The following is a 16,803-nucleotide window of genomic DNA, read 5'->3' on the forward strand; positions in this document are numbered from 1 at the left end:
TGCATAAACAAACATAATATCACTTGCTCCAGGCTCACTAACTTGACCAAACAGTTGGTCCTGTTTTCTTTCTCTGTTTAATAATAAATATATTTATTCATTAACACCTCATTTGTTTAAAAAGCCTCAGGCTGGTCCCCACCCAGGTCCCACCATGACTCCCTCGCCATTTATCAGTTAATCAAGCTGCAAAGACAGACTCCAGAACATCACCGGAAGTCATGTGCAGTAGCTTTTTTTTAATACAAAAAATAAAATAGAATTTTACGATATAACGATATCAGCTCTACATACTTGACATTAGACACATAGCGTTTCTACACACAATAGAACATTATATATATATATATTATAAATAATATTACATTCTTTATTTGATATAATTTACTATTATATAAATACATTGATTATTTTTGATGGTAAATTGTAATAGTATAAAATGAATTTATAGCATTATTATTAGTATTAGTATTATTGTTAGTAGTAGTATAAAATGTTGGTTGGATTTTGGTGTTTCACGATAGCTGACATTTATCTTTGTGTCCTACTCCGCCAAGCAAATACTTGCAATTCAATGCTAATTTACTCTCGGTTCGTTGTGAAGAACTAGTCAGACGTGCTTTTATTTTGGTGGAAAAAAATGACCGGAAACTATTTAAAGGCAGTTTATCATCTTTTCCGCCTCAGACTTGACGGATTCTAGGACAGAGGAAGGAAGGGAGGGCGAGGAGGGAGGAGAGGAGAGGAGAGTGTTGGGAGTACCATGCTCCGTCTGCCTGCCCGTGGACCGGTCTGACTTGTCACTGAGTCTCTCGGACTAACAATGTGTTTCAGTGGCAGAAAACTGTAAGTAGTTTTGAAAGAAAGAGAGAAAGAAGAAGGAGTGGAAGAAGAAGAGTGGGGAGACAACAGACGGGAACACAGCGGTGTCGCGCGACACTGTGGAGGTGCGCAGGATGGACGACAGTGCGTTTAAAACCACAGGATCTCAGTGGCTGCTGCCTGTCAGTGAATACCTGGGCTTTCCTCTCGATCAGGTAGGACGATTGACCAGCAGCACAGCCTGGACGTGTTAAGTGTTAGGTGTTAAGTATACAGTGGGCAGTTTTCTGAATGAACTGTGTGTTATTTGTAATAAAGTGTAGTGTCATCAGGTCACAGAGAGACATGCAGAGATTCCTCAGTGATCACATCACCCACACGGCAGATAACAATAACGATAGTACATTTTATTTATAGGCTACTCAAGGTCACCATACAAAGTATGAAGACAGTCACTACAACATGAACATGTCAAATAAATTACAAGAAACAACATAAAAAACCCACACCAAAATGTTAAATAAGATAATATAAACTATATGAAAGTGAATAATACTCCCATCTGAAGAGGCGAGTTTTGAAGATGGCAACTATCTCCAATTACTTATACTGATGATGAAACAGGAGACAAACTATAACATAACAATATAGAGCTGCAACTTTCCATTATTTTCATAATCAGTTGTTTTCTCAAATACTCGATTAGATTGTCAGCCATAAAATGCAGGAAAATGGTGTTTGGCCCCCCAAAAAACAAACTAAAATGTAATAGTTGCGGTTTATTTACTTTCACAGGCCACTTAGGTACACAGGACACCTAATAAAGTGTGAGGTGTTGCACAGGGTGTGGTCTCATGCTGCTGCTGCTGCTGCTGCTGTAGGCCATCTGCTTCAAAGTTTTAACTGCTGTGTGCTCAGAGCTATTTTAAAAGTTATTGTTGCTTTTCTACCATTTTGAACCAGTCTGGTCCTTCTCCAATGACTTCTGGCATTAACAAGGCATTTTCTCTCAGAGAGAAACTGCTGATTGTCTGTGAACACCAGAGATGGTTGTCCATGGAAATTCCTGTAGATCAGCAGTTTCTGAAATACTCTACTCAGTTATACTACAGTTAGACCAACGACCAAAGTTACCAAAAATATTGATACACTTAAATATTGGTATAGTTCACAGCATTATACTGTTTTGATTCTTAAAAGTGCATTCTTGACAATAAGCTTTCTGCCATTTTACTCTCTTCCCCTCCTTCCCTGAGATGACGAAAACTGTTTACTGTTGTGTGCGTGTATATTCACAGTATATATATAGTTATAGTATCTCAATATATGCCACTTTTCTTATATCAACACCCACGTTATGTGTATCATATTGCCAGGTTTATTTCGATACACAAACTTTTAAACAGGTGTACCTAAAAAGTGACAGAAAAAGTGCACATCCTCTTTGTTTTGTGTTTTCCGGCTGTTGCCACCTTCACAATGTGCCCAAACTCTTTTGTTTATTGACTGTTCTGAGCAGCTCCAAACCTCCATCCTTATCTTTATCTCTCACACAGGTCAATTTTTTGGCATGTCAGCTCTTTGCCCTGGCTGTTGCGTTCTGGTTTCGTCTCTACCTAAGTCCTCGCCATGCTAACCCCCTGGTCAGACATGCTGTGGCCACCTTACTCGGCATTGCCTTCCTCATCTTCTGCTTTGGATGGTATGGCCTGACACTGACCCACACAGTGCACCATTCATACACTCTCATACAATCACACTCCACCCATTCGTGTTTCCCTACATGGAGCCAGTATCATGACATTATTAGCAACATGGCTGAGTGGAAATATGTGACCCTCTCTCTCCTAGATTACCATGAGCAGGTCTCAATTATCGTTTGTCTGCCTTCCTGACCAATAGACAGATATCGAGTGTGCAGGGTCCAGCAATTATACAAAGAGGACAAAGAGGTTGTAGAAAGTAAGAGTGCACAGAGGAGAGATACACAGAGAACTGTGGCCATATTTTGACTGACAAGTGACGATATTGTTGAGACATAATATGTCCTCACAGTGTGTGTTCTTTTTTGCAGGTTCTCTGCTCACATTCTGATGGTGGTGGCTGTGAATTACCTGATCACTGTGAAAGCTGACATCAGCAGTGTGCACAGGTCAGTCTTTGTCTCTCGTCTTCGGGTAGAATCATGCATGTGGCAATGCTATGAAAAAAGAAATGTTGGGTTTATATAGTAGCAGAAAAATCTTTCTTCTGAGTTGATCCGCGTTATCTGCAATCTGCAATTTGAAGGCTCACATTTTGCTGTGTTCTGTTTTGAGTTCTGTTCATTGTAGTCATGCATTTTGTTTTATTTTCTTACACTAGCTCAGTGAACACTGAGTGGTAGACAAAGGACCGATTTTATTTATTTTCTGAAGGAGTATGTGTCAGCTAAATGCAGCAGTTAACTCTAAAAAAAACCCCATGCTGTTGTAAATGTTATGTGCCACTGTACCATTGGTGTACAGTCAGACTGACTGACTGAAATGCAGTCATTATTTATGGCTGCAAAGATTATTCGATTATTAATCAGTTACTTAAATGTGAATATTTTCTGGTTCCTTTGCTCCATTTAACAAAGAAATCATGAAAACTGAAAATTTGATGACATTTTATGAATTAAACAAGTGCTCGATTAATTGAGAAAAAAATCGACAGATGAATTGATTATGAGAATAATCGGAAATTGCAGCCCTACAATTTATTTTGGAAATATTACTGTACATAAAATTGTATAATTAAATTTTGGCTTTTGGCAAACAAAGTCCTGGTATACCACAGTCAATACGTTGACTCCATGTTTGTAGACAGAATGACAGAAGACTCATCATGATGACAGGTGCATGACTGATCTGCTACAGCAGCATCTCATTTTAGTGCGAGTGCTGCAATTCTACTTACCGTTGGCTTGAGGTAAAACTCGTCAGACAAGATCCACCCAGAGACTATTTACGTCATAGGTGGTTGTTTGGTGGCTCAGGCGCATAGCTCAGCCTGGATAATGGTATTGTTGGACACATGAAAAATGTGGTAAACATTCCCATTTAAATTTCTTGTGCTCGTGGTCTAATGATGAGAAGTAACATGAATTGTTTTGGTTAACTTTGACTTGCTGTGGTATTCAGGGACTACATGCAAAATAAACCCGGTATAATTCTGTACACAAGGAAGCCACACGCAGTGCCAGGATTGTTCCAGGTTATAAACCGCATTACATATTTACCACTGTAGCACAATGAATCAAGATAATCTCAGCATACACTGCAGTGACTGTCAGATTAGTAATCACTCCACTTTGTTGTAATGACATCAAAGAATCTGTAGCTCATGTTCTTAAACACTCCCTGTGTGTAGGAGGATATACAATAAGTTCTTTTTGATTCATGTGTTGTTTACATTTTAGAGAGCAGTCAGTACGTGGGTAGCAGTGCAGGGAAATACTAGCTTCTCGTTTAAGTCAGGATACAGTAAACACACCTTCAGCATATTTTTATTGTCATTCATTTAACTGTTAACCCATTTCAAATTTACAAAGGTACTGTATTGCATTTTTGGCAAAAGATATTTTTCTTTGGCAAATGTCTGCTCTACAGTATATTCTATAATACAATTATAACCATTAGCCAGAGATGTGACTTAAAGTGTCTTATGGCAAGTGACCAAGTGGTGGCAGCTAAGTAGGTGTTGTTATGCAGCAAATGTACATGTACTCTTGTCTGATTGAATTTGGTTCATGCTTCCATGTACAGGTACTCCATGGTGATCGCTATGGGCTATCTGACAGTGTGCCAAGTAAGCCGAGTCATCATATTCAACTATGGAATACTGTCCACCGACTTCTCTGGGTAAGGAAACACCTCAGCGTTCACTTTCTCGCCTCACCTCTTTCCTTCTCTCATCACCACGCCTTCCTGCTGACAAGATATTTATTAATCACTTCAGTTTTAGAGCAGTTATCAGCTAATGTGTCATACCTGGTTGTTGTCTGCTTACACAGTCCCCAGGGCCACAGCCTTGTGTAAATACACCTCACTGATTAAGAAAGCAGCTGTGTGAACGGTTCAAGGACATCGTCCAGCCAAGGTAGAGTTGAGGTACTCACTATTGGGAGAGTTTGTCTTTATTAAAATGCTACATTTCCTCTTTTGGACTTTCTCGATGCTCAAAAAGAAGAAGTCTTGAAGACTGTCCCTTGTGAAAAAGTTTTTTTGCAATTGGAATTCCACAGATACTTTCACATTGGTGTGATGCAATATTGGAACACCTCCCATATAATAGGTCAGGGCTTTCCACAAAAAAGAAACATCACCCGTGTTGCATTTGCTCGCTCCCGTGTTACGGCATTTTCTCTGCCCGCTCCTAGTTTGGATTGAATTTGCTGGCAGCCTCACTTACACTCCACATGACTTTGGTGATGAGCAGCCAGGCCTCTGACTCAGCCTTTGGTAGCATCGCTCATTGAATCAAAATCCAGCTGGTTCAAGCTTTCAGACAGGACAGATTAAAAGTCTCAGAGTTACAGAGATGTTCGTTTTTGATGATGCTTTAAATTCTTTTGAGGCAGTTTTTCCTGGCACAGCAGCAGCGTTGTGTTGCTTTCCCCGTAGAAAGGTGTCACACAGCCACTGTGGAACCTGACTGTTTGACTCAAAGCATTTCCATCAGCGTTTCTTTACTGAATTAGTGCAAGGCAGCCAAAGAGAAACTGAGCTGGGTCTAGGTCTTGTGCACTGCACCAACACTGTGGTTTCAACGGAAAAACAGAATCTGTAGGCTGCAGTGGTGCCCACATCAGCTGGCAACCTGAAAATGTTTCTCTAAAGCTCTCTGCCAGCTCTCACTAAGCTACCACTGGCAGCCACACAGCAGCCAGACCCTCACAGCCTCAATTTTCCATGTTGTGCGCACAATGCAGCCTCGCACACGCTGGTTTATGTGTGTGTGTGTGTTTGTGTGTGTGTGTGTGTGTGGGCATGTTTGTTGGGTTACATTTTTGGGACAGAGAGGTCTCTATCTGTGAATGAAACGTGTGGGGCTATAAAACTGTCTGGTCAGATTCGGAATTACTATGCAGGACCTTAATGCACAACACTATTACCTCACATGTTGCTATCTATACATGGTTAAACGAATGATTTAAGTTATATTCTTCTATACATATATACTTAAAGGTCCAGTGGCATTAATAATGCCAATTGTCTCTCATCGGATTGAAATTGCATAGCGCCTGACCACCTTAATACAGGACCAAGGACGGATTGTTATTCGATCTGTGAAACCACTTTCGGGGGGGGGGTCCGATGCGTCTTTGCTCCACCCACAACAACTGAGCAGAGCACAGCTAACGTGACAGCGGTGACAAAATTGCACAGTCTCCTCTGCTTTCGTCAGGTTTCCTTTTGTCAAAGACGACTTGTTTCCCTGCTTCAAAAAGCAACGAGGAGTCCATACAATTGCGTGACTTCATGTGTGGTAAACATTGTTGTTGTTGTTGTTGTTGATGATGTGGCAGTGCACAGAGGGGGAGGTGACCTAAGGGAGGGATGACTTTGATCAGATAGCAATTGGATCTTGATGTGGACGCCAGAGTTGCATTCTAATGCCAGGTATAAAGGCGTGTGTTATGACCGAGCCCCAAAACACTTGGCCTTCTAAAGCTAGGGAAATCAGTTTTATCTTAAAGTGATGAAACATGTATCCAAACTAGTAGTATATTCCATTTCTCCTAAATGTTACACAATGAGCCTTTAAAGGAAACTCAACAACAAGTGTTTGCAAATTTACTGTTACTTAATTTATTACACAATTTCCTCAGGGATTAATAAAGTATTCTGATTCTGATGATTCGGATTCACTCTCAAATAAACAGTTAGTTATTGGAAAATAAACCACAGTATTTGATGTATGAGATCATCTTTTTACCACAATTCTCTATAATATAAGCTTGAGGAGATGGAAATGTGGTCATCCTGGTTTGACAGTGTGATGGTGAATGCTGATATACTGTAACACTGCTGGAAAAGAATGATTCACAAGCAGAAATGAAGAGACTGATTAGTTTCACAATGATAGAGCAAATGACTCACTGTTTTGAATCGAATCAAGTTTTATGCAAGTTTGAATTTAAAATCCTTCACATTGATCTTAAGTAAAAAACATGACATGCTTTTTCTCACCTCTACTGAGTCCACTCAGCAGTGGAAATCAGTATTTTCTCTCAGTGATAATGATTTAATCATAATAACAAAAGTGCCCTTTTCTGCTCAGGCCTCTGATGATAGTAACTCAGAAGATCACCACACTGGCTTTCCAGCTCCATGATGGTAAGAGAGAGACGAGGACGCACACAAACACACACGTACACACTCAAATGGTCCGTAATGATAGAGGCAACAACCTTTCACAGTCACTCAACATGTAACTGAAGCACATTATTTTCTGTTTTAATAGGAAAAGCACAAAGATGTCGTCTAGGGCTGAACATTCAATCGCAATAAAATTGTCAAAGTGTCAAAATATAATTTGAGATGAATTATTGTCTTGATCGTGACACATCTTATTCTACAGACTGAAGAGAACATCTTTGTTTCTCATAGATCTGCACAAATATCACACAGTAATCATTCGAATGAAAATGAGATTAATGTTGTAAAAATTACCATTCCCTCTGATGTCGCGAATCATATAGCTATTGCAATTCCTGAAATGGTTCAGCCCTGGTGTTGTCCATCAGTGATACCCGTCCCATCTGCCATCATCACTGGGCGACAGTCACTGTTTTGATTCTGATCGTTCTGTTCGTACACTTACACATGTACAACATTGTGTCACTAAATGGTGTGGTATGTTATATTATAACACGGACAGTGACCAACATTTGGTGATGATTGTCGACTGTTAGTCTACTGACAACTTTGGTTACTTGATTTAGTTTTTTCCCGCCGGTTTCACATGACATGGAAGTCATGTAATCATATGCACAGATGACAAGTTCTCAATCATTTTCACGTTTAAAAATACGCTGGTAACCGCTGCCTGTTGATAAAATGCCCGAATTGCTGGTGAGAAAACAGCAAATGTGACTATTGTGCATAAAACAGTGGAACTTAAGCAGTGAATTGAAATCAAGCCTTTTTCCTACAATGATGCAACAAAATGTATTCTGTGAAAAAGGCATATTAGAGTCAATTAAATATTGTGTCAGATTAAGGTTTGATCAAAAGTGGGAAAACTAAATCTTCCAGGGCTTTTGATGCCTTGATGTCGTCCCTTGTTTTTCAGGTATTTCTAAGAAATCTGAGCAGCTCACCCCACAGCAGAAGCTCCATGCCATAAAGTAAGTTTTACCTCTGATGTGTGAAATATACATCAGAGGTGAGGCAGAGGACTGTGCTCTGTGAATACTGCTGGATAATGTCAAGGTGTTTGATGTGTGTGTTCTTTTGACATGAGCTGGTTTCTCTGTTTAAACCCAACCTTTTACACAGTTTACGCTGCAACATTAATGTATTATCTGGTCTTTGTGTCCCTGTCTAAGTCTGTGTGCACAGGAGGTTGTCTCTGAATTAACACCTTAAAAAATAAATCAGTCTTTCTTTTCCTTTAGCCACGAAGGACAATGACAAGAGGCAACCATGGTGAATAGCTTATTCATGTAAAAAAAAAAAAAAAAAGCATGTCGGCAACTTAGAAAAGAGGCATAATGATGCATGAAAATATAACATTTTTATGCATGTGAACCAATAAAAACACATTCATTGGTGTTCAGTGCATGTCATTTCAAAATATACACACATGATCTGGGCCAATAACCATTTAGATCATGTCTGTTACCGTACTTTTATTTTATTCCGACTTTACTTTGATTAAATCGATTCTTGTCGCTTTGCCTTCACCTGTGATGTACTGTAGATCCTGTTTTAAAGTTGCTGTTTCTTTATGAGGTCAAAGTTCCTCTATATCTTTTGAGGAACTGGTCTGTCATTTCTTTCTGAAACACTTACTTGTGTTATTTGTTGAAATCCTCTTCAAATTTGGATAGCCATCAATAACTCAAGTTGTCTGGGGGGGAAAAAAATAAAAAACCGCAGGTTACACTTCTTTCTTTTTCCTTCTTGATGGCTATCAGGAAGTGAAGAGGATTTCTATGAATGAGATGAAAAGTAACAGACTAAAGCTTTAAAGGCTCAGATTGTCTCTGTTTCTGTGAAACTGTTTACTTGTACTGTATGTACCTGTATTTGCCTTTTCCATCCAACATCAATACAGTTGTACCCATTTTTAACCGTCGATTTATTTAAAAATAAATGGCATGCTTTTCCGCCTCACTGCAACAAAAACATTCAGTTCTACTCTTGCAATTCCTACATCGCCTGGATGTTTTAAAATAGTGTTTCTAGTTTTGTTTTCAGTGATTTCTGACGTGATTATTTTCTCTTTTGTCCTATTTAGTGTCAGGCCATCTCTCATCGAGTACCTGAGCTACAATCTGAACTTCCTGAGTGTCCTGGTGGGGCCGTGCAGTAACTATAAGGATTACATTGATTTCATAGAGGGCAGACACACCAGCCAGAGGCTTAGGCAGCACGTGGGGATGTGTAATGGACAGAATGGCTATGACAAGACACCAGACCCATCACCTCTGGTCAGTTCATCAATACATTTGTTTGCCACATTCTGTACTTGTACATAATGACACAGCATAACCTAAGACTCTAAGGGTTCTCCATAAACGATCTATTGCGCATGGTTTTAAGTGTATGGCCCAAGTGCATTAGGCCATGTTCAATTTCAATTTTGCTGGGTACACGGGACATAATCTTGGCACAAATTGAGGTGCAAGGTGCAAAAGGGTTGTAGTTAATGTCGGAATTATTTGCAGGTGTTCATTTGTCCTTCCCTTTTAAAGTCAGCTGCACCTGTGCCTGGCGCAATGCTATTTACATGACGAATGCAGGAAACTGCAAGGAAGTGAGCGATTCTCTGCTGAGGTGATGGATCTGCACTCACCAGTGAGTCGGGCCGATTGGGCGGCGAGCATTGTGTGGCAGTGGTGCGCGAAAAAGAGGAGAGACAGGATGAAAGATAAAAAAAACAAAAAACGCAGAGCTGAAAATGCAGCGTTTAAAAAGAAAAATCCAGTGAACTTAAAATAAACGTGCCGATGTCAGGTTTGAAGTTAAGGACAAGCCAGAAGTGGATGGTGATGAGACAGAAGAGCAACCACATGCACCTGAGTGCGCTTGTTTTAGTGTCATATTCTCACCACACTTGACACAGAGTCAGATATAAGTCAATGCATTGTTCTCCTGTTGTCTAAAGGGGTCGCCAGTCGAGTGTTGAATTATTTTTGTGCTCCTCTTGAAGTGGTAATTATCCCTGGCCTTTCTTGTTTGGTCAAAGACGTATAGTAGAAGAGTGAATTACATGTCTTGTCTTGTGTTGTGTTGTGTTGACTTGCCTGAAGACACTGTCCTGTCCTTACACTTAATAATAAGAACAAGAAAAGCTTCCAGGTTTAAATAACATGGGACACAAGCCTTAAATTGACATAGACAAGAGTTTCAGTAATTTGTTTGAAGCCAAAAGGCACAAAACAGAGAAATAAGGAGAGACGTACAGTATTTGCTCTGAAATGCTTATAATGTGCATCATGCAGTTGACACTCTCTGTTTGATCTGCTCTGTTGTCTCAGTGGAACAACATAACATTAAGGCAATAAATGTATAAAATAAAAGAAGGGGAGTGACAGTAAATAGTCCTGCAGCTGTTTTCCACTCTTGTTTTTAAGTGTCGTTAGTTTGTTCTGTCGTGAACTTGCTCAGCTCTTCCCTCCTCACGTGTGTCTCCATCACTGCTCTGAAGTCATCCATTTGTTTTCTCCGCAGACAGCCGTCTGTCACAAGCTGCTGGTCTGCTGTGGCTGTATGCTGTTTTTCCTCACTGTGACTCGGTCCTTGCCGATCATGTACAACGTGGACCCCCACTTTGTCAGCCACGCCCCCTTCCTCACCAGGCTCGCCTATGCTTTCTTCTCCATACAAGCGGCGAGGCCCAAATTCTACTTTGCCTGGACACTTGGTGAGCACAGAGTCAAACTTAGTTATAGGGGAATTGTAGTTGGCCAGTGTCACTGTCCGCTGCTGATATTAAGACTTTATATTATAATCAGTATAAGCACATTGAGTAAGTGATTTTCTTTTTTTTACCAGCCGATGCTGTGAACAACGCTGCGGGTTATGGCTTCTCTGGGATGGATGAACATGGAAAACCATCGTGGGATCTCGTCTGTAACCTCAACATCTTTGGAATTGAGGTACAGCTCCACGTGATTAAAGCTGATCCACACCTCCAAAATCCATTGTTCATTACCGTTTATTTACTGTTATGTGATTATTGTTTTTTTTTTATTGATCAGTAAATGAAATTGTCTTTCAGACTGCAACAAGCTTTAAGACATTCATAGACAACTGGAATATTCGGACAGGAATTTGGCTCAAAATGTAAGTGCAGCAAATGTGAACACACGTCATGTCATGTTCAAGGTGAGAAAACATCTGTGTGGCTTTCCATATCACATATCACTCCTTTGACTATGTGTCTGTTTCCTCCCCTCCCCTCAGTGTGTGTTATGACCGAGCCCCCAAACACCGGTTGGCACTGACGTTTATACTGTCGGCCCTGTGGCATGGTGTTTATCCAGGGTATTATTTCACCTTCATCACTGCCATCCCCATCACCATAGCAGCACGTGCTGTGAGTACTTCACATCTTCTGAAAATGATATTTAAGAAAGTGTTCATTGAAAACTACAGTGCAGTCAGAGACAGGGATTCATTAGAATTAGGACGATGAGGAAAGGAATAAGTGCTAGGGTTACTTAGTGGTGTTAAAAGATTTTAGAGAGAAGGTGTTCTTGAAAGAGGTGGGTCTTCAAGAGTTGAAGATATGGAGAGAGTCCACCCCTCTGATAGCATTAGGGAGCCCATTCCACCATTTGGGAACCATAAATGAGAATGATCTAGACTGGGATTGCCTTGTGTGCAGGGAGGGCAGAGGGAGACAGTGTTCACTGGAGGAGGACTGTGGTCCAGAAAACTGGTCATCGAGCCAAGGTTTCTTGCAACCTTGGCAGGGCTTAAGGGAAGAAGAGGCTAAATTGTATTCCCGACCTTTCAATAACAATATGAACGATCTTGAACTCTTACTGTAATTGCAAACAACTACTTTTTGAGAATTGTTAAATGGTTCTAGAAACGTGTGAGCAGTTTGGTCTTGAATCAAAACTCATCCCTCTCTGTGTCTTTCCTCACTAGATACGAAGGTCTATTCGCCACTACTTCCTGGACTCCAGAGGCCTGAAGCTGTTTTATGACATCTTAACTTGGGCAGCCACGCAGCTGGCCATCTGCTACACGGTCATGCCTTTTCTACTTCTGGCAGTAGATTCCACATTGGTTTATTACAGGTACGTCCTCACCGACTTAGAGTACAGTATGTTCACATGCTTATTTTGTGTGGGACATTTTTATCAGTAATGTAGTTCCACACATTTGTGTAAAGTCAAAGGACATATCTCTGAAATCATCACACAAGTGAATAATCTACAATATTTCAGAATATATCTCAATATCTCTGGATTCCCAGTTTCTGTCCAAAATGCAAGAATATTTAGTCGATAATCTCAAAAATAAAACCATGTGATAAAATGGAACCACAGACACAAGGCTTTATTTTGAAAATTAAATTAATAAAAAAACTCAATTGATTAACATGATTATTGAAATGTGCTTGTTTGCAAAGACCAAGCCTTTAATAGATGCTCCTTTAGTCAACCACCTAATTGTGGAACCTTCCAGAACAACATCACTTGTATAAGAATTACTTTGTTAGTCTCTCAAACAAGAAAACACTAACAATGTTTTCTTTGTCCTTTTGGTAAAGCAGTTCAGCAAATATTACAGATTTTAGTTTTCCACATGATGTATCCTGCTTTACTTTGCAATGTCCAGGTCTATGCATGAGTTATAGTGCATTACTTGCAAGGTTTGCAAGGTTTCAAAAGTTACACTTTTCCTCCTCTTTCCCTCAGGTCCATGTACTTTCATATGCACATCATCAGCATTCTGTCTGTGATCGCCCTGCATCACAAGCACAAACCCAGAGACCCCACTGCCACCACTAAAGCACCTCCCTCCTCCTCCTCCTCCTCCTTGTCTTCATGCTCACACCAGTGCCAGCCTGTTCACTCCAACAACAATGACAAAGTAGACTGAACATCCCCTCCTCGCCGTCATGTACCATGGTTTTCTCTTGAAGACGAGTAAATATTCCTGAAGGACATTCAGCGTGACCTGAACTGAGAAACCAGTGTGTTATTTATTCTTGAAAGACAATGTAGGCTTTAAACCTTTGGTACTGGCAGTGTATTATGTGATCAGGCCGATTGCAAAGCTGAACATTAGCTGGAGCAACATTTCCGTGGTCACCGCCATCACCTCGAGAAAACCTGGCCTCACGCCACTTTTCCCCATCCACTGTCCCCTCCACGTCCATCTTAAAACACATCCTGCTTGCGCCCAACAACAATAGAACTGTCTAAAGAGAGAAAAGAGGGCCTGCTCTCCTCTCTGTCCTCTACCTGCACTGACCTGTTTACGAGTGTGATGTGAGCCAGCACACACACACACACACACACAAAAAACAAACTTGTGCATAAAAGCAGACACTAGGAAATTCAAATTTGCACATACTCTCCCTGAGGCACGCTCGCACTTAGTCACAGTCAGACCGCACACAAAGGACGTCCTTGTGAGGCCACAACAAAAGAGCATGCCATGGGGAGAGGGAGAGAAGTCTGTGCCCTCTGCACCCACTGTGCCTAGAAGAGTGTGTGAATGTGCGTGTGTGTGTGTGTTAGCATAAAAAAAAAAAAACGGACCGTGTCGGTATTCCTCCCACTGGGGAGAGATTCACTTGATATAACTATAGCAGCTCTCCGAGTTTTTTTTTCCAAGGCGAGATGACAGCTCCTCCTTGTGAGGAGACTTGATTGTTACAAATAAAGAACTTTGTTTTAGTTTCAAAAGACGAGCCTGTCCTTTAGCTACACCCCTCATCACAGTTTGCATCTCAAACGGGATGCGTTGAAGCAGTGCGGAATGTAATAGCGACACAGTTCTTTTGAACGGTGCCTGAAAACCTGCCATCATATCAGTGTGACTGAACCAAAAAAAAAAAAGCTGTGGTGAAACTGAGAGGAAAGGTGTGAGGAGGTAAACATTCCTTTAACATGTGACCTAGAATTGAAGTGTAAAAGTCAGATGTGGGGCGCGTTTGTTCTCTCGCTCTTTCCACAAAAGCACAGATTTAAAAGCTGTAGATTTACCGGAGATTAGCAGCAGCAGCAGGTCGATTTCACCTGCTCACTCTGACCTCTGCTGATTTAAGGAATGACGGTTAATCACGTGGGAGAGACTGAAACAGACATAACGCAGCTTTCTTCATTCCTGTTTAACTCCTTGGCAATATTTGAAATTCCCTTCTGGTGTTTTTAACTTTTGCACAATCAAAAAACTAAATAAAAAATGATTATATGATTATTAATGGTGCTATCTCCTCCAACACATAGGCTTGTTTATAATTGGCTTAGCTTCAGGACATGAATATTTGACGTTTTGTTCATGTTGCAGCGCCTGGGGATGAAACTGTCAGGTTGTCCCTTTAAACGCACGATACGAGCGGCCTAATGTGGACACAGGATGTAACTCATTATTTAATAGTGTTGTAGAGATGGAGATAGTTGGGGGATGATTTTAATCTGAACGCATCTTTGTGCTTTTGACAGCATAATCCTTTTTTAAACCTGTTTACATGTAAATAGATCTTAAATTCTGCGTCACATATGCAGTAAATCACACTTGTTAGAAGTGGTGACGCGAGGGCCGGCAGGGCTCTGCATTCAGTTAACGCTAATATTACTAAACCCCACAGAGGAAATACTCGAGAGTTGAGGTGGAGAAAAAGTAAAGTGGTGATTGTTAGTGTACTTTTTGTCATTTATAACTAGTTAGAATGACAAATAAGTTATTATGATATTTAACTAGTCTTTCTCCTGGAGTTATTAAAGTGTCAGAAGTGAAAGGTCCTGAGATATGAAGCTGTGTGTGTGTGTGTGTGTGTGTGTCTTTGCCCTCAACGTGAAATCACTTCAGGTATGTGAACATCGGGCACGCGTGTGTCGTCAGAGTGTGCAGCTATTTGAATGGTGTACTAGTGAAGGTGAAGATATTGTGAATGTGTTTTTGCTGACAGAATTATGTCTGAACAAATAATGTGAGCGTGAGATATTTTCTTATGTCCCCAACTGTTAATTTTTAGTATTATTTGTTTGTATGAAGGAGGAACGAGCAGAGAGCGGTATAGAAATAAAGCAAAGTGGCATTTACAAATAAAGCTTCAGTCAAACTAATGTCTCGAGAGTTTCGATTCATCAAAGTTGGCGTACAATAATAACAGCGAAGTATTATTGTGTATAGTTGGTGTATTCTGATTCAAACTGGAGTATTTTTGTCTGTCTGTTACATTTAAATCGCCGTCAGATGACGTCACACAGCTCCACTGGACTCGATGCTAATGTCGTCCGGCGACATTCCCGTGCTGCACACAGGAAGCGATTCATTTTATGGGATGGAGGGAAAGCAACATTGAGCCAGTAAAGCAAGGCAGTTTTGAAGTATGAATGTAAACACGCCCATGAAACATTTCAGAAGTGGATTCTACCGTTTTTAGCCTGTTGTCCCCGCCTGTCCCTCTGGGACTCACGACTGATATCAAAGCTCGACAGAACCCGTTCTCAATTCAATTCAATGAATCAGGGAAGGTACGATATCACTGTTCCGTGTCCGATATTGACACTGTGTCATAGATCTATAGAAATTAGTAAAACTCATTGTAAAGTAATTGAAAGTGTTGGTTTGTGCTGTTTGTTTTCATGTGCTACTATTTTTACTTCAGCTACATCAAGTCAAACCCTCTCTATGCAACGCTCCTCCCAAGTCGTTTAATCTCTGTTGGTATTCTAAGTTCCCCTTAGACAGTGAGTGTGAGTGTGTGTGTGTGTGTGTACCTGTGTTTTGATCCAACTCACACACAACTAATGACATCCAGGAGGAAGGAGGAGGACAACAAGCAAATGAGAGAATGAAATACACGTCGCCAAACATGAATAAAACAAAGAAGCAGAGAAGATCATGATCTGTGCTGAATCATTTACTGAATTATCCCATTTGGATGTTTGTTGTTCTTGTTTGTCTCTTTTTTTTGTATATAGTTTGTATCTTGTTTTTGTTTTCCTGTTTCTAATAAATAGTAAATAACTATAATTTGACATTATAGTTATTTACTACAGTCATTGACCTTTGAAACAGTCATTGACCTTTGAAACTTTGCATATGTAACACTGCAAAATTGACTGTGTAAACAGAAAGAAACTCTGTCGGTTCTGAATTAATGCTGGAGTCTGAGACCAAATACCATGTGTGTAAGTAAAATCCCTGCATAATTGAAAATATTCTATAACTTTTATGTTTAATCTTAAATTTGGAGGATTAGGCTACCGAGTAAGTCTATGTGCCACTCGACCAGACCAGTCCAAACCCCAGTGGTGTGTTGAATCCCCCTTTATAAATTATCCACAGCTCTGCCACGCCTAAAAATGAAACCTCCATTTCAAATCATTTTAACATCTATCTCCAAAGTTAAACCAGTTTATTTGATATCAGACATGGGCAGGCAAGCAAAGACCTTCAAATCTCACCTGCATCTATGGCAGTATAGCGATCCAGCCTTCTCATAGAAAACCATCAGCACTCATCATGCACCTGCAACAGAAGAGTTTTTAAACACAAAGACAAGGAAACATTAATAACATTTAAATGAATC

General features: G+C 40.3%; 1 protein-coding gene across 1 annotated transcript; it reads left to right on the forward strand.

Annotated features, from left to right (window-relative positions):
* Positions 1-719: 719 nt before the first annotated feature.
* Positions 720-15,331, forward strand: mboat1 (membrane bound O-acyltransferase domain containing 1). Its single transcript, XM_058648584.1, has 13 exons — positions 720-1,037; positions 2,379-2,524; positions 2,897-2,974; positions 4,611-4,706; positions 7,129-7,184; positions 8,143-8,197; positions 9,313-9,505; positions 10,749-10,941; positions 11,073-11,176; positions 11,299-11,363; positions 11,484-11,616; positions 12,177-12,328; positions 12,953-15,331. The coding sequence occupies exons 1-13, from the start codon at positions 957-959 to the stop codon at positions 13,134-13,136; spliced, it is 1,536 nt and encodes a 511-aa protein (XP_058504567.1). The 5' UTR covers positions 720-956; the 3' UTR covers positions 13,137-15,331.
* Positions 15,332-16,803: the final 1,472 nt, after the last annotated feature.

Source organism: Solea solea, chromosome 13, assembly GCF_958295425.1.
Source record: "Solea solea chromosome 13, fSolSol10.1, whole genome shotgun sequence".
Classification (NCBI taxonomy): Eukaryota; Metazoa; Chordata; class Actinopteri; order Pleuronectiformes; family Soleidae; genus Solea; species Solea solea.